At 47.7% G+C, this 17,897-nt stretch overlaps 1 protein-coding gene across 8 annotated transcripts in view; it reads right to left on the reverse strand.

Moving 5' to 3' along the window:
* Positions 1–17,897, reverse strand: part of SETD5 (SET domain containing 5) — a 193,227-nt gene that overhangs the window by 41,317 nt on the left and 134,013 nt on the right. For 7 of the 8 annotated variants that reach the window (XR_012647042.1, XR_012647041.1, XM_075006095.1 and 4 more), the window contains 6 exons: positions 17,743–17,852; positions 17,210–17,459; positions 16,918–17,001; positions 3,613–3,873; positions 1,532–1,852; positions 1,093–1,335 (listed from right to left, as the gene is read on the reverse strand). Coding sequence is in view for 6 of the 8 variants with exons in the window: in XM_075006095.1 (XP_074862196.1) it covers positions 1,093–1,335; positions 1,532–1,852; positions 3,613–3,873; positions 16,918–17,001; positions 17,210–17,459; positions 17,743–17,852 (1,269 nt within the window). In the remaining 2 variants the exon portion in view is untranslated. The remainder of the gene's footprint in view (positions 1–1,092; positions 1,336–1,531; positions 1,853–3,612; positions 3,874–16,917; positions 17,002–17,209; positions 17,460–17,742; positions 17,853–17,897) is intronic. The other variant, XM_075006096.1, reaches the window with a different exon arrangement.

Below are 17,897 nucleotides of genomic sequence, written 5' to 3' on the forward strand. Positions count from 1 at the left end.
AGCAGCATGTGGTTTGTGAGCCAGAGTTTGCTCAGCCCTAACACAGCAGCCTAAAAGGAAGAGGCCTCAAGACTAACTAACTACTCCTTACACTGACCAGGACCAGCTCATAAGAAGTACATGGATTCACTCTTGCAATCCTGTCCAACCACCCAACCCATGTGCTTGACCCAGGAACACCTTGGGACCAAATCCAGTTCTTACTATCTCAGTACAATAGTGGCTTCTATAACACAGACTACAGACCTGCAGCCACATCACATGGCTTTCCCTGGAACTGGCCACCCATCACCATCCTCATCACCACATGGGGAGAGAGAGAACCACGTTGTAGAGGACGACCTCAACCTCTCAGGTATAGGCTGGCCCTCACTTCAGAAAGGAGGCAGAGAGGGTGAGCCAGGCTCCCTGCCTGGGAGCATACCCACAGGCTGGCTGCTTCCGAGACCCACTCAGAAAGGCACGAGCCTACCCCACACCCTTAGCTCTGGAGCTGCCTGTTAGCCTGGGCTCCGGTGTGCTGGACTGCACAGGGGACAGGAGAGCACTCTGCTCAGATGCTGCACACACAAGGCTCTCGAACCCTTGAACTCCTCCCTGAGCAATTCCTCAACGTAGCTAGATATAAGGGGAGAGGCTTCCTCTCTGCTTCCCTCGCTGCCCCAGCACAGCCATTCAAGGGGCACTGGAGCCTAGGTCTGCCTGGGCTGAAATCACCTACATTATAATTTCATTCTTCTTTGAGCTCTGGGAATAGTTCACAAGGAGTCAAAGAACATGCACTAACACACCATGTCCTCAGCCTCAGCTCACAGACCTCTCACTCTACAACAGCACTTCTCAACCTCTTTGATTCTTGGGACAAGCTTGCTGCCTTCCTAAACCATATCAGGGAAAACTCAGAACTAGCAAGGAAGCTGCCAGGGACCAGCTGTTGAGAAACACTGCTCTAGAGTATTCAGCAATATGCCTGGCAGGGCTAATTCACTATGACTGCATGGTGATAAGCGTGACAGGCAAGCTTTTACAAGAGTGCTGATGATACTGCATGGCCACTGAAGCCCTGACAGAAGAGGAAACGAGCAGACTTACCTTTTTACAGGAACTGTATACCCCATCCAGCTGAAGAGGCCTTCGACGTCTCTCTGGGATGAAAGGCGAGCCAAAGCGGATGTAGTGTTTGGGTGTGGTACAAATCAGTGGAGAGTGGATAAGACCTGGCAACATGTTGAGGGTTGTTGCTAAAACTGTTGGGTCTGTAGTAATACGTAAAGGACACTCGATTGGGCATTCCTGCTTTTCTGCCTTGTCATTCAGCCATTCTGTAACTAGATACTGAAGTAGAGAGCGCAATCAGGAATACAGGAGAAGCTGGCAAAAGTAACAGCAGCAGAACACAATACGTAAGGGTGTATTACCCAAGATACCACCACACCAAGTGGTGGTTATGTTCTCCAGAAAATACACAAAAACCTAGGCCTGGCAGAGCCCAGTTCCTCCCATATTTGGTGAAGACTCTCGCATTACTTACCTTTTTAGTTTTGGGGTATTTCACTGTGGCCCGGTTAGACTGGGATCCTGCAGCCAGTATCACAGTTGGATCAGATCCCAACAATTGCCTGCTTTCTCCTGGACCCTCTACATTGCTGACATCTGCGGCAGTTACTGAACTGATGCTGCTTCCTTCCTCTGGGACAGCCTGGGACAGCTCAGTTTGCTGGGAAATGGCCTGCTTCTGCCGTCTCAGTCTTTGCGCTGAACTAGTCCGATATCGAGAAAAACGACTTTTGGGACGGGGTCTAGAGGGTTTGGCTGGAGCTGGCTTAGTGATCATCTTTTCTGAAACTGCATCCTACAAAGCAAACCACATAATTAACCTAAGAATTTCTAAGGTTCCTCTTTCCTCTCTCCTGCACGCAGAAATTAGGAACGGCAGTTATTTTCTGGCACTGTTTAGCTCAGGTCTCAAACTCACGGCCGGAGGACTGCCTACGGCCTGAGAAGTTTCAGTCTCGCCCACACAGGGCTGCCCGCATTGCATCCCTTCCTTCTATCCTCTCTCCAAGGGACAGGGCCTAGAGCGGGGTGGCTAACCTGCAGCCCAATGAAATGTGGCTCCTGCCTGGAGCTACATGCCCAGACTGCTCACTGCTGCTCTGGCCACGCACTCCAGTACCTAGAGGAGGAGAAGCAGGGCTGCAAGGAGGCTCTGGTGAGTTCCAGGCACTAGGTCAGAGCAGTGGTGGTCATGGCTGGGGATGCCTCATTTTGGGGGAAGGATGGGAGATTGGGTTGGCGGGTGGGCTGGAGGTGCCCGACTGGGGGAGGGGTGGGATTTGGGTTAGAGCAGTGGGGCTGGGAGAGCCTGGCTCTGGCGGAGGACATTAAGTCATGTATTATATTTTTTTCTTTTTATCTATCAACCTATCGATATTCTCTATATAGCTAGATGGAAATAAGGACCTAGCATGTGGCTCTTGGCACGCTATCCACAGCTACTTTGGCTCTTAGTCTCTAACGGGTTGGCCACTCCGTGGCCTACAAAATTACTGGGGGGGAGGGGGTTGGCAAAGGGTGGCAGCAGGGAAGCAGCTGCCGCATCGCTCCACTTCCCTATAGCTTCTGCCATTGTGAGAGTGTGTGCGTGTGTGTGTGGGTGAACCCTGCCACCAGCCCCAGCTCACTCAGGGCCCTGTGGGCTAACCTGAGTATGGGAGACAGTTCTGTGAACAGGACAGGTCTGCACAAACATCTCCCAGGCCACAGTGACATGCCAGCAGCGGCACGGAGCTAGCAGGCAGAAGATGCCCTCTCTCTGATAGGCTGCTGCTGGTGGTGGGGGGCTGGGAGGGGGCATTCAATCACCAGGGTGGCAGGTGGAGCTAGGTGAAGCACAGGGGATGTGGGGGAGTGTGCGGGCTGCCAAGCAGGGCTGGGAGACCTGGGGAGGCAGTGGGCGGGGAATACATCAGCCCCCACTTGCCCCAGATCCCTGCCAGAAGGGGGTGCCCACTGGCCCAGTAGGATCTGAAGACTCATTCTGGCCCTAATGTAAATTGAGTTTGAGACCCCAGTCTAGCTAGCTGTGCCAGACTGGACTCCACCAACACTGGGCTGTGAGAGAGTAAGGGAGGGAATGGCTTTGTGAACCTTCTTGTTGGGGCTGGACACACTTGTGCCACAGTTAATTGCTTTTCTTGCCCTTTGCAGGAGCAAGCACCTCCACTCTGGAGTTTGAAAAAGGGATTGACTGGCATGCTCAAGAAGGTCTCAACTTCTACAAGGCATACCAGGAAGCGGCAGCATGAGATTCAATCTCATGTGAAAGTAACTACTGCCATTCCTGCGTTCTGATTCAACCCCAGACAATGACCTGCCTGCAGCCCCACCATTGTGGGACACTTGACAATGGGAATTCAAATCTAGCATAGACTTTAACTGAAATTTAACAAAGACCTTTCTCCATGGTTCCTGTGCCAGCAGGAGATCACATTAATGCACTAAGAAGATTCAGACCACTTGGTCCCTAGATGATAATCCTGCATGGTACCAAAGGGGCTGAGCTGAACTCACGTTGGGGTCAGCTATGCAACAGCCCTATCTCCAACTTACTAATGCTTGTGTGGATCTCCGTGTGTTCACCCCAACATTGCTGCTGCTGTTAGGAGTGCTTGGGGAAGCCCCACTTAAAGCTGAACTGATGTCTTCAGTTTCAGGAGTCTCCATTTTCACCTCCTCCACCTCAGAAGTCTCAGGGTTAACTAATTCTGCATCTGCACAGGTCTGGTCTGATGGCTGCTCCCGTCGTCTCTTTCTCCTCTCCAAGTTTTCAAACATATGCATGATGGCTTCTACCTTCCTCTCCTCCCGGGACTGGCACACAAAAGAATATGTCCAGGTCAGAAATACCAGACAGGCAAGGGGACAGGTGTAGGAAAAGGATCAGGAATACAGTCAGCGAAGGAATCCTGAACAGGGTAGAGTCCACAAAGGTGACAACACAGAAAAGGGTTGCAAGGGTGATTATGCATGGGTTTTGGATACATGGAGACTTGGAATGACTCAGTGAATGGAGACGGCTTGAATTAGTCTTAGCTTCAGTAAGCGTCCAGTGTCCTGGCATAACAACCTAGCACATATCTCTAATGTGAACAATAGAAGTTAGAGGTTTTACTATTGTCTCAGTTAAGGCATCTCAGTAGGGCATTTGAGCGTGCCACCCTCAGCATAAGAGTTGTTGATGGGGTTCAACTTTTGAAATCACTGCTTCTCGCCCTACTTGATTTGGCATATCCAGAATGTACTGATTTTTCTGGGTGTGTTGTAAGCCCCACCTGTTCACTGATGCATAGATTAAAGCCAAAAAGGATAACTGTGATTATTTAGTCTGATCTGCACGTAACAGGCAAGGAAACTTCCCCACAGCAATTCCTACAGCAGATCTTTTAGAAAAACACCAAATTTCAATTTAAAAAATCATGAATGATGGAGAAGCCACTTCAACCCTTGGCAAATTACTCCAATGATTGTTAATGCTCACAATTAAAAATGTACATCTCACTGGAAGTCTGACTTTGTTTATTCCCAACCTTTGGATCAGCTTCTGTAGGTGACAGGCACCAGCTTCTGAGCTTCTCACACTCATGGCTCTCTTCTGACCTTGCTCCCATTTATCGACATCCAGTATTGCAGCAGCAGTTGCATCAGTGACTAATACAGAAGTAAAATAACCTCTCTACTTCTAGTGGAGACTTCCCAGGTTATGCATCCCAGGATCAGATTAGCTCTTTTGGCCACAGCTTTTCACTGTGAGTTCACGTTCAGCTGATTATCCACCACCACACCTACATTTTTTTTTTCAGTTACAGCTTCCCAGGAATCAGAGAGGTAGCAGTGTTAGTCTGTAGCTTCGAGAACAACAAGAAGTCTTGTGGCACCCTACGGACTAACAGATTCTGTTAGTCCGTAGGGTGCCACAAGACTTCTTGTTTTTCTTGAAGCTTCCCAGGAGAGACTTTCCATAGACTCAAACCTTAAGGCAAGAACAGACCATCATGATCATCTAGTTTGATTTGCACATTGCAGGCCACACAAACTCTCCCACCCATTCGTGCAAGAAACCCATAACCTTTAGCTTGATTTAAAGACTTCAAGTCAAAAAGATTACTTTAAAGCTCAAGTTTCCCAGGCCCCATGCTACAGAGGAATGTGACACCCCCACTTCCTTCCCCCAAACACACTTTCTCTGGTCTCTGCCAATCAAAATCAGGAAGAAAATTCCTTCCCAATCACAAGCATGGCAAACCAGTTAGACCCTGAGCACGTGGGCAAGACCTAGTAACCAGACACCTGGGAAATAATTCTCTCTAGTACTTCAGAGACTTCTCCATTTAGCATCCCATCCCTGGCAGCTGCAGATATCTGCTACTAGCAACGGCAAATTGGCTACACCCCATTGTAGGCAATCCCATCATACCATCCCCTGCAAAAATGAATCAAGCTCAGTCTTGAAGCCAATTTGGTTTTCTGCCCCCACTACTCCCCTTTCACAGCTATTCCAGAAGGTTTCTTCTCTAATTTAAAGCCTGAACTGATGCCCAGTTTATATTCATTTGCTCATCTCCACACTGGTGCTCAACTTTATCTCCTTCCCCTCCCTGATATCTGCCTGATATTTATAGAACATAGTCATGCTTCCCCTCCATCTTCTTTTGATTAGGCTAAACAAGCCAAATTCAGGTTTCCTCCCCTACGGTAGGTTTTCTGTTACTTGGATGACCCCAGTATAGCTCTTCTAGGCAACAGTTTCAGTGTGAATTCAGCTTTAACACTGGAGACCAAAATTTCACAGCATTCCATTCCAGGTGACGTCTCACCAGTACTTTGTGCAAATGGTATTAACCTTTTTCTTTCTCTCTTTTTTTTTTGAACTGGAAATACCTTGCCTGATGCATCATAGGATAGTACTAGCCTTTCTTGCAGCCCCAATACACTGAAAGCTTATAGTCATCCTGTGATCAGCCAATACAACCAGGTCTTTTTCCTCTTCTGTCGCTTCCAACTGATAAGTTTCCGGCTTATAGCTAAAATCCTTATTGGTCCCTAAGTGCATAACTTTACACTATTAAATATCATGCCATTTCTATTACAATAAAAGCCACATTATCCAGCACCTGGGTAACTGACAAGTTCTGTTATTTGGCATCATGGTCTATGGGGCCACTTTGATGGTGGTTGCAGATGTCTGCCCTGCCAGCATCCTTGTTGGGGCTGGTGTCCCAGCCAGGTCTTACCTTAGCAATTCTCCAGACATTGGGTATGACCTCCAAGCTTACAGCAGCTTTCTTTCCCAAAGTGATTTTGGCCCACACTGACTCCATTTTACCCTTTCCATCACTTGTAATTTTTTTAAATCTACCTCATCATTAATATACAGAGCTACTCCTTCACCTTTACTTGTGTCTTTCCTGAACAGTACGTACGATCAATCCCTGTACTCCAGTCATGACTGCTATCCCACTATGGGTCTGTCGTCTCTCTCTCATACCTGGCTTTGCTTTTTGCACCACTAGTTTTAGTTCCTCCATTTTGTCACCCAGGTTCCTTGCAGCAGTACACAGACACTGTCGTTTTTTCTGCTGGTCTTTGCTCATATTCTTTGAATTAGACAACCATTCCACTGCCAGTATTGGTACCTGTTTGCTTCATTGGTTTTCTTCTTTTCCTTTTGGTGTTCATTCTGCTACTCACTGCTGTTTCTTTCTCCTTTTCTGTACCTTCTCTTTCCAGATTTTCCTCTTGGCCAAAATTAGAATCAGCTGTGGTGATTATTTGAGTCTCTCTCAACTGCCTTTCCTGAGCTGTTTAAAAATCTTACACTCAGTTGTGCCAGTCTCTGCCTCAAAAGTCTATTTCCCCTCACTGCTCAAGGGGTGTCCACCCCACAAGAACAGCCCTCTGTCCATGAATGCCTTCTGGGAATGAATATCCCAAGGCTTCTATTATAGCATCACTGCCTGAGTCATCTGTTCATCATCATAATCTTGTCTTGTCCCCATTTTCCTCCTCCAGAGGTGCACAGAATCCCACTGAATGTCACTTGAACTACATTTCTTTAAGTGTCTTCCCCAGTCTGGCATAATCTCCTTTGATTTGTTTAGTGACAATAACTGTCCTTCACATGGGAACAAGATGTAGCGCCCCCCCCAAACCCCATTAGGATCCTCTTCAGCATAACCTCCATATCCTCCTGCATCTTAGCTCCCAGCAAACAGCACACCACTCTGTTCTCCAGATCAGTTCAGGGTATAGGCTGCTTGTTCTTCTCAGGGAGTCTCCATTCACATAGACCTGCCTCCTTCATTGGTGCTTGTGTATTTCTCCAGCCTTCTACCCGTTTTGACTGAATCCTCATGTCCAGTCTTCAGTCAGTCATCCTGTGTTGACCTGGGGCTACAACATCCACTGATGCTTCCCCTCTTACAGGACTAGCCACTCTTCCCTTCTTGGCTATCCAACCTTCTGTTATACGTGATGTTTCCCTTCATTTTCCAACTTAGCAAACATATTCCTGAGCTCTACATCCCCTTTGCTAGCTGGTCTTTTCCTCTGTTGGTTCTTGACATCATATGTTTCCACTGTCCTCTTCCCTCACCCAGCTGTCTATCCTCATACTTCAAATATAGCTTCCTTCAGCTACATCCTGCCTTTTCTCCATGATCTGCTTAAATCCCCTTTAAAACTCAAACTTAGTCTCCACCCTGTGAATATGACCTACATTTTGTACTCCTAGATATATGCATTTCCAGTTAGCTGGATTAAAACACACTGCATCTGCTTGCACCCAAGTTTACGAAGTGATTGAGATCACCCTGAGACAGTGACCTGTCCACAGCAGGGCCAACAGCCACTAGGGACCTAGTGGCAAGGTGGAAGGGGCAAGGCCACGGATTTGGCTTAGAGCAGTCAGACCTGCTCCCCTGTCCTCACAAAGCTGCACATGGAGTGGTGGCTCAGCGCTGCTGGGGTGTGTCAAAGGGGCCCGGAGCACGGGCTGCAGATGCTACTTTGGCAGCAGACAGAGCTTCAGGCCCCTTTGAAATGCCAGGCACTGGGGCAACTGTCTAATTTGCCACTCCCTCTGACAGCATGCCTGCCTGTCCTCTTCACCACTCAGTTACCCGCAGTTTGTGTCTGAACACTTTCTGAGTGATGATTTTATGTTCCCTTCCAAGCTACTGATAAAAAAATATTCATAAGAGCAGGAATAAGAACTGATCCCTGCAGGGCCATGAAGGAAAACAAACCCAGCCTGCTGAGAGAAAAAAACCGTTATTCACATCTGTAACTGTCGTCCTTCGAGAAGTGTTGTTCAGATCAAGTTTGGTGTGCATGCATGTGCGTGGCTGCCAGCCAGTTTTCCCAAGCAACTGCCAGCCAGGTCACCTGGGGAACTCCAAGAAGAGGTGCCAATGCAAAGCTGATACATGACTGAGCCAACCCAGCACCCTCAGTTCCTTCTTGCTGCCCACTCTGACAGTGCGGCAAGGAGGGTGGATTTTGAACAGACACAAACAACATCTCGAATAACAACAGTTACAATGGTGAGTAACTTTATTCTTGGTTGAGTGCTTGCTCGTATCTATTCGAGTTAAGCGACTCCCAAAGTAAACTTGGGGGGTTGGGGAAGGCTGTCTTAGTCAACGTGTGGCTGACTCAAGGACAATGGCCCCGCAGGCTGCGTCCCATCTAGATTGCTGCACAATGGCATAATGAAATGTGAAGGTATGCACAGAGGACCATCTGGCAGCATGACAGATCTCCTGGAAAGACACATGCTCTGGGAAGGCAGATGAGGATGCCCATGCTTGCCTAAACTGTGCCATGACAGGCAGCAGGGAGACTTTCATGAGGTCATAACATGGTTGCATACAGGACGTGATCCAGGAGATGCTTTGCGATGACATCAGGAATCACTTCATGCATTTTAGCAATGGTCATAGAGAGCTGTGGAGTGCAGCTGTTGGGCCAAGAGGGAGCTATGAGATTTAGTAAAGTACACAGGCAGGAAAATGTCTTGACTAACACGGAACCTAAGGACCACTTTAGGCAGGAACAGTGGGTGGTGGCGAAGTTGGACAGCTAAGTTACTCATCTTAGTGCAGTATCTGTCACTCCTCAAGATGTGTGTCCCCGTGAGTGCTCCATTGTAGGGGCTGGGCTTGTCCCAGAGCTGCAGATCAGAGACTTTTCTAGAGCAGTAGTCAGCCAGACCACACGTGAGGTCGGCGCCTCGCAGTCTTCATGCACTTTTGATGACGCACATGGTCCAGCTCCCACCAGTTCCTCCAGACCATCCTGGAATTTGAAAATTATAAAGAAAAATTCCAGAGCAGGGAGGAGGGCGGGTAATGGAGAACCCCTGGATGCATGCATCTCAAAGAACGATTGTTACTGAACCAAGGTGAGTAACTTCTGTTTGTTGAGTGAAGTCTCTGTGGGTGGTCCACTGTAACTGACTGTGTAGCAGTACCCTAGAAGCTTGGAAGGTGGGAACGCGGCACCAGCTGGTAAAGAAAGATAGCACTGCTGATGCCAGTGAGGTATCCACGACCCATCAATGTTGGTTTGTGTAATGCTTCACAAATGTGTCGTAAGATGACCAGGTAGGTAACTGCTCTGCAAATGTCTCAAAGGTTACGCCCTTGAGAAAGGCTGTTGAAACTGCCATTGCTCTTGTGGAATGCGCTCTCAGCTGCGCTGGGAGCAGTATTCTACTCAAGGAGTAGCACTGGATTATACATGAAGTTATGATCTTTGCTACTCGTTGAGATGATATTGGCTCCCTCTCAGATTGATCAGTGAGTGATACCACCAGGCGATCAGTCTTCTGAAATGGTTTCATTTGTTCTATATAAAAGACAAGCATGCTGTGAATGTCGAGGGTATTGGGTAATGCCTCCTGTGGTGAGGCATGTAGTTTAGGATAAGAGGAAGGTAAGACAACTGGTTCATTCAAATGAAACTCTGAGCAGACTTAAGATAAAGACAGGGTGATATCTCAAAACTACTCCATGCTTATTGAAGATTGTGTAAGGAGGGACTGCCATGAGAGCTGAAATGTTGGTGACTATGGGCCGATGTGATGGTGAAGAGAAAAACTACTTTCATGGTCACCATTTGCAAGTAGGTGGTAGCTAGTGGTTCAAAGGGTGGTGCCACTAGCGCGTCTAGTACTATGTCCAAGTCCCATGGAGGGGGGACAGACCTTTGAGGAGGATTCAGATTTGTCAGTCCTTTAATGAACCTCTTAAGTCATACATTGGGCAAATACTAAAAACCGATCAATGGGGTGACGGAAGGTGGTGATCTCTGCAAGATGCACCTTTAAAGAAGCTAACACCAAGCCCGACTCTTTTAGGCGTAAAATATAGTCAAGGATTGAATGCAGAGGATCTGTAGGCGGTTCCATGTGATGTAATGAGCACCACACAGCAAATCAATACCATTTGGACAAGTGAGTGGTTCAGGTATTCTGTCTTCTATTATAGATTAAAATTTCTTTGACTTGTGTCAAGAAGAGATGTTCGGATGCATTGATTCAACCAGAAGCCATGTTGTCAGATGCAGGGCGTGTACTTGAGGATGGGGCAGAGGTCCCTGGTTCTGAGTCAAGAGGTTGGGAAGTGCAGGGAGAGGGTATGGAGGGTATGGCAACATCCATTACAGGAAGGGGAACCAATGATATCATGCCCAAGTGGGTGCCACTAGTATGATGGTAGCTCCATCTGTCTTGACCTTGTGAAGCACTTTGGGTATGAGCACTGTGGGAAGAAAGGCGTACAGGATAGGTTCCTTCCATTCAAGGAGAAATGAGTTGTCCAGAGATCCATGGCCCACTCCTGCCCTGGAACCATAACAGCACTTTTTGTTGTGGTAGGTGGCAAATAGGTCTACGAGGGGAGTTCCCCAACGTTGGGGCAGGAAATGGAGGACGCCATTGTAAAGCTCCCACTCATGGTCTGATGCGCAGGGTCTGCTCAGGGAATCCACAGCAATTGTTGACGCCAGGTAAGTAAGATGCCACGAGTCTGATGTTGTTACATATGCACCAGTTCCAAAGTCAGATTGCTTCTACACGTAGGGAATGAGATCTTCTCTGCCTTGACAATTGATACAGTATATCGTAACAATATTGTCTGTAAATATCTTTGTGAAAGTGCTCGCAAGCATTGAAGACTTCTCTGAGTTCTAGTTGGTTTATGTGAAGTAAAGCCACTTGAGGCAACCACCGACCTTTAAACGGACATAACGCCCATGTGGGCTCCCTAAACTAGGAGGGATGCATATGCCATGAAGGCTGTCATTGGTGGAAAGGAACATCAGAGAAGAGATGATGGTGGTTTGTCCACCATATGAGAGAATCTCAAACATGAGTAGGAAGAGTTTCTGATCTGTGATGGCTGTGCTTAGTATGGCTGTGGATGGAATCAATCCAATGTTGTAGGCTGCGAAAATGTAATCTCACATGATGGACTACATATGTTGCAGCCATGTGACTCCACCAGTCTTAGATACATAATTATTTGTATTGTGTGGCTGTAGGTTACAATATCTATCAAGTCCTGAATGACCTGGAATCTCTGCAAGGGCATGTAAACTCACTGTGGTTAAGTCGAGTTGAGCACTGATAAATTCAAAGTCCCAAGTGGGCTGGAATGTTGATTTTTGTTAGCTGATCAGCAATCCAAGGAGACTGAAATTTCACATGGTGTTGATTACCATCATGGATGTCTCGGTTGATGAGCAACATTTTATGAGACAGTCGTCAAGATAAGGGAATAATATAACTCCTTCTGGACTACTCCTAAGGTTTTGGAGAATACCCTGGGCACAGTGGATAGACCAAAGGGTAGGACCCTGTATTGGAAATGGTCTGTACAGACTGTAGAATGGAGACACTGTCTGTGTGCAGGGTGGATCATAATGTGGAAATACGCATCCTGAAGGTCGAGGGCAGCAAACCAATCATTGTAATCTAGTGCAGGTATTATAAATGCAAGACTCACCATTTTGAACCATCTTTTTTGCATGTAGCAGTTTAGCTTTTGGATGCCTAGTATCATCCACTTGTTTTCTTTTGTGTGAGAAAATAGTGAGAATAAAACCCTTTTCCCCAAACTCATCTGGTACCTTTCTCCACAGCTCCAATGAGAAGAAGGTGGTCAACTTCTTTGCGGAGAGGGGTCTCTGAAGAGGGACAGGGTGGGTGACATGGTTGGTGGTATGGAGAGGAAGGGTATTGGATAACCCAATTGTATTTATTCCAAGATCCATTTGTCGGTGCTAATGGAGCCCCTTTTGTGAAAAAAGGGCCTCAACCAATGATGAAATGTTTAGGGAGTATGATGGTTCTTGTAGGCAACTTGCACTGAATCACTGTCCTCAACCAACAAGAAGTCTTGTGGCATCTTATAGACTAACAGATATTTTGGAGCGTATGTTTTCATGGGCAAAGATCTGCTTGATCATCTGATAAAGCGGGTCTTTGTCCGCAAAGGCTTATGCTCCAAAATATCTGTTAGTCTATAAAGGTGCCACAAGATGACTTCTTGTTCTCGAAGCTACAGATTAACACGGCTACCTCTCTGATACTTCTCCTCAACCAATGCATCAAATTTCCTGCCATCTGAGTTGCTAGGGTTGCATATGATTGTTTGGATTTTTCTGTTTGTGCTCTTTGATGCGGACGAGGTTGGTCAATCCCTCGTTGTTGGTATTGGAAATACTGACCGCAACCATAGCTGTAGCGTCTCTCGTATGTAGTATAATATCCTCTCCTGTAAAGGGGGCTGTATATCCCCAATGTACACAAAGTGAGTCCTTCGTGGAATGAAGTACAATGTCAGTCTTTTCAGCAAAAAGTTTCGTTCTGTCAAATGGAAGGTTTTCAACCTTACTTTGTAGGTCCTTTGGGACTCCTGCTGTGTGTAAATATCAGATATGCCTCATTACCACTGGTGTGGCAATCGATCAAGTGGCTGTGTCCACTATGTCCAGCACTACTTGTTGGCCTGCCCAGGCATAGGCATACCCTTCTTGGACTACAGAGTTAAGAATGGGCCTTTTAGATTCTGGTAGATAATTCATTAAAGATGTAAATTTTGAACAACTGTCAAAAGTCATGATTCCATAAATGTGTGGAGTAGTTTGCTATTCTCAACAACAGTGCTGCTGAAGTGTATACTCTTCTACCAAATAAGTCCCGCCTTTTACTGTCTTTGTCCACTAAAGTATTTTTAAAATGTGGCATCTTTGATCTGTGCTGTGCTGCATCTACTACTAGGGAGTTAGGTAAAGGGTGGGTAAACAAAAACTCCATTTGTATGGGCAGGACAAGGTATTTCCTGACCTTTCTTTTGTTAGACAGCAGGATGGATGCTGGAGTCCGCCAGATCTCCTCAGCTACTTCTAGTACAGCGTCATCCAAAGGAATAGCTATCTTGGAGCTGTGTGCCAGCTGGAGGTCCTTAAGAAGATGATTTAGCTTCTGTACTTCAGCAATCTGTATATCCTGGCTGAATACAACTCTTTTAAACAATTCTTGTAATTGCCTGATATCATCATCATCATCATCAGGAGAGACATCACCTGGAATAATGGCCTCATTAGAGGACAACGGAGACTGATCTGTAGGGGAAGTATCAGTTGATTGGTCCTCTGTGTCAGAAACCTGCCCTTCCTCAGGTTCAGAGTGCCGTTGAGGAGCGAGAGGGTGATGTACTGGAGACAGGGGGTGGGTACTAGAGTAGGAAACTCTCTAGAACATGGTTTCCCAATCTGGAGGGCAATCCCCACAAGGGGGAGTGAAGAAATTCCAGGGGGTGGCATCAGGCAACCCAGCCCCCCACCTCCACCATTCTCCCTACCTGAAGAAATATCCAGCCTCTGCTGCTGGCTCTCAGACCCTGTCATTTTATGTAGATGACCCAGCACAGCTGCTATAAGAAACAGGCAGCCGGTGAAGACTCACATGGAGCTTGCTGCCTCTTGCAAAGGTGACAATGTGGGTTGAAGCGGGGGGTGGGTGGGGGGGAATGTGGTTAGATGGGGGCTCGGGATGGGGTAAGAATGGGGGATAGTGGTGACTGGCATTGTAGGAGTGGAGGGGCTCAGATGGCTGGCTTGCAGGGTGGGGCTCTGGCAGCTTGGGCTGGCAGGTGAAAGGCTCGCCCTGGCAGCATGAGGTGGCTTGGGCTGGCGGGCAGGTAGTGGCCCCAGCAGTATGGGGCTTGGGTGGATGCCTGGTGGGCAGGCAGCTGGTCCTGGCAGTGTGGGGGGGCAGGCGGGTGGCTCTGGCAGTGCAGATCTCAGGTGGGTGGGTAGCTTGCGCAGGCAGCTCTGGTGGCTGGCATGGGGCTCAGGCACTGGGCCAGCTGGGGCTGCACCAGGCACCCACAAGGGACCAAGAAAAACTGTGTGAGCTTATTTTTAATTTTAAATGTATCTAGTCTGTGTTTAAATTATGAATTGGATTTTTTGTTAAAAGGGGGGTTGCATGATGGTAGAAAAAAAAAGAGGTGGAGGGTGTGAGGTTTTGAGAAATCTCAAAAATCAAAAGGGAGGCATGATGCTGAATAGTTTGGGAACCACTGGTCTAGAAGATGTGGATGAATGTAAGATCCTCCCCCTGGATCGCAATCTATAGCACTGGTGATGATAATAGTGATGTGGAGAATAATAGTGGTCGTGATGATATGACCTTTGACAGCAGTTAATATATCTGGTAGTGTGAACATCTGTAATGTTCCCAGTACGACATCAGTGGTGAACGTGGTAAGAACATGTAATGTACTGTAGGTGATGGAGAGGCAGAGAAATGCCACTGATATTGATCAGTCTCTGTCAGGGGTGGGCTGAGAAAGGGTGAAGGCAGTGTACAGTGAGGAGAACTGGGGGCGGGGGGGGTGGAGGTGGGGGAGATACACTGAGACGGCACTGGCAACCTCTGTGGTAGTGGTGAAGGGGACAGTGCCAGGGAAAATGTCTGAGATGGGGACTCCAGTGCAGAGCGTTATTGCCGCATGTTCAATGCCATCTTCCTTGGTTCCGTCATAGTTGTTGAATGTTTCAGTGCCGAGTGCCTTGGTGCCAATGGCACCAGAGGCATGGCGGCGACTGTGGGTGGTGCTGAGGTGGTTTTCAGTGCTGCTGGTGCAGTGCAGAGGTGTCCATCGGTGCCAATGACTTCACTGCAGTAGTAACCAGTGCTGATGATGTTCTGGGTTCTGTTTCCATTGGGGTAGGCGCCATAGATCACAGCATTCTTGGTTTCACGGCTGGAGCCATTTTGCTAGAAGAGATGGTGCCAGCCTTACCAGGCTTGTTAATGGTGCTCAATCTGCTCTGAAGTAGCAGGCAGAGATCTTGCAGGTGACGTCCTAATCTTTTTGGGTGAAGCTGCCCATGAAGCTCTTTGTTCATGAGCCGGGTGGTCTGGAGATGCCGCAGACTCTGATAAGGAGGGCTGGAGAACCTTATCAAAAAGAACCATGCGGTGCCATGTTTCTCTATTGTGGCAGGCCCTCGCAGTCAGCTTAGTGCAGTGAGGGCACTTTTGACGTACATGAGCCTCGTCGATGCAACAAATGCAAGCTGAGTGTCCGTTGGAGGTGGGCATTGCCTTGTGACATGTCACACTTTTTAAAACCAGGTGAACCTGATACTGCATTGTGTTTCATTTCTTTTTTCCCTTTTTTTTGGTTAAACTAGGAAGAAAACTTACATAACCAGCTACGAACTATGAAGAAAAATACATATTCACTAATCTAAGGTGATAAAAAGGAACTACTATTGAAATAACTACGAACTATGATGAATTACTATGAACAGCTATGTACGCTCTCACAATCAGATAAGTTTGCTGAGGCAATCAGCTCACTCTGTCTGCAACTGGGGGCAGTTCAGAGGAACTGTCGGGAGCCAGACCACATGTGAGATCAAAAGGGTGTGAATGCCGCAAGGCACCAACCGCATATGCGTGGTCCGGCTGACTACAGCTCGACAAAGAACTTGTCCTTATGAAACACCACATGGGGGCTCAGACATGAGTTCTGACACCCTTCTGGCAGAGGTGATAGCCACCAGAAAGGTCACTTTCCAGGAGAGAGAGGAAGGAAAGAACAAGTGACCAGTGGTTTGAAGGGAGGGCCAATTAGCACCTAAAGGACCAGGTTAAGGTCGCAGGCTGGGATTGACTGGTGAGCTGGAGGGTGAAGTCAGTTCATACCCTGAGGAAGCACCACACTATAGGGTGAGCAAAAATGGAACGTCCGCCTTCCCCAGGACGGAAGGCCAATATGGCTGCCAGGCACACCTTGCTGGATGAGGAAACAAGGCCTTGCTGCGTCATGGAACTGAAGTATTCTAATACCTGTGGCAAGGAGGTAGACAGAGGCACAAGGTCATGCTGAGTGCACCAGAAGGAGAAAATGTGTCCATTTGGCCATGTAGCAACATCATACAGATGATTTGCAGCTGCTGAGGATGACTCAATGCATTGGCCCCGAGCAAGCCTCCAGCCAGGTGTCAACCATGAAGCTGCCACACAATGAGCCGAAGTGACAGGAGGTCCAAATAGCAGAGGTGACCGTGGTTCTTTATGAGGTGGTCCAGAATTGGGGAAGTTGAATGGGTGGAAGCATGGAGAACTGCATCTGTGTGGGGTACCAGTGCTGGTGACCCCACATTGGGATTATGAGGAGCACGTCTACCTTGTCCCTGTGAACACTGAGAAGCACGCACCTTGTGAACAAGGGAAAATGGAGGGAAGTAACTCATCTGTCTGGCATGCACCGCTCATTCCCATAAACCTGCCACTGAAAACAAAGCTACAGATCAAAGTAGAAGAGCACTCACCCGCCTGCTGTGAGCCAAGGCTCCCTGCTCATCCATGGCCTCCTCTCTCTCCCCTTCCTCTTGCTTCTCTTCCTTATCTACCACCTGAAGAGCAGAGAAAAGCTAGGGTTCAGAAGAGTCACCATTCCAAAATGAAAACACGGAACAGTTGGAAAATTAACAATTAGTTTTATCTAACTAGGGTGAGGATTAAGAAAGAGCTAATGAAGTTCTTGCTCTGGAGAGACCAGTGCCTTGTAGGACCAAAATTCTTGACAGTGAATGACCAAGCTCCTGACATTTATAATTTTACCTCATTGTCCCTGACTGCAGCAGGTCCCTCTGGAACATCCTTTGCCTGCTGGTTGCTGTTCTCATCTGATGCGACACCCTGCTGCTCCATTTCTAGTTCCTTCCTACGGGCTTTCCGACGCCTTGTTTCTGCCCCAATCATCAGCGTGCCTAGAACAGGTGGAGGTAGGTGTTCTGCAGCATTTGGGTTCCGTTTCTGTACAGGGCAATTCCTGTTCCCCTTGTGACATGCACAATCCACTTTATAGTTGCTGGTCCAAAACACAAACATATCTGTGTCACTCCATTTCTCAGCCCTCCAACAGACACATTCAATGCACCTGCCACTACAGATTTCACCAGGTGCCAAAGCAAGGAGAGCCTTCCACCTTCCAGACTCTATCACAGAAGAGGCCAGTAAAACTGGGCAGAAAACAATTAATGAAAATGCAATTCAGCAGATAATGGAAACAAAGGAAGAACAGAGGAAAGGGCTGGAGGAAGAAGTGGTCAGTGGCAGGAGACCCACAAAGGATGTTGAGATCAGGGACTCACCAGATGCTGTACTCATAGTCAAAGGCAATGGTGACCTCTGTGTCCTTAGCAATGGTGGCAAGCGCATAGATACACAGGTGGATCATCCCATCAGCAATCACATGACGAACCTTCAGAAGCCAAGCAGAGAAAAAACTGATTCCTCCCCTACAGAG

This window comes from Carettochelys insculpta, chromosome 11, assembly GCF_033958435.1.
Source record: "Carettochelys insculpta isolate YL-2023 chromosome 11, ASM3395843v1, whole genome shotgun sequence".
NCBI lineage: Eukaryota > Metazoa > Chordata > Testudines > Carettochelyidae > Carettochelys > Carettochelys insculpta.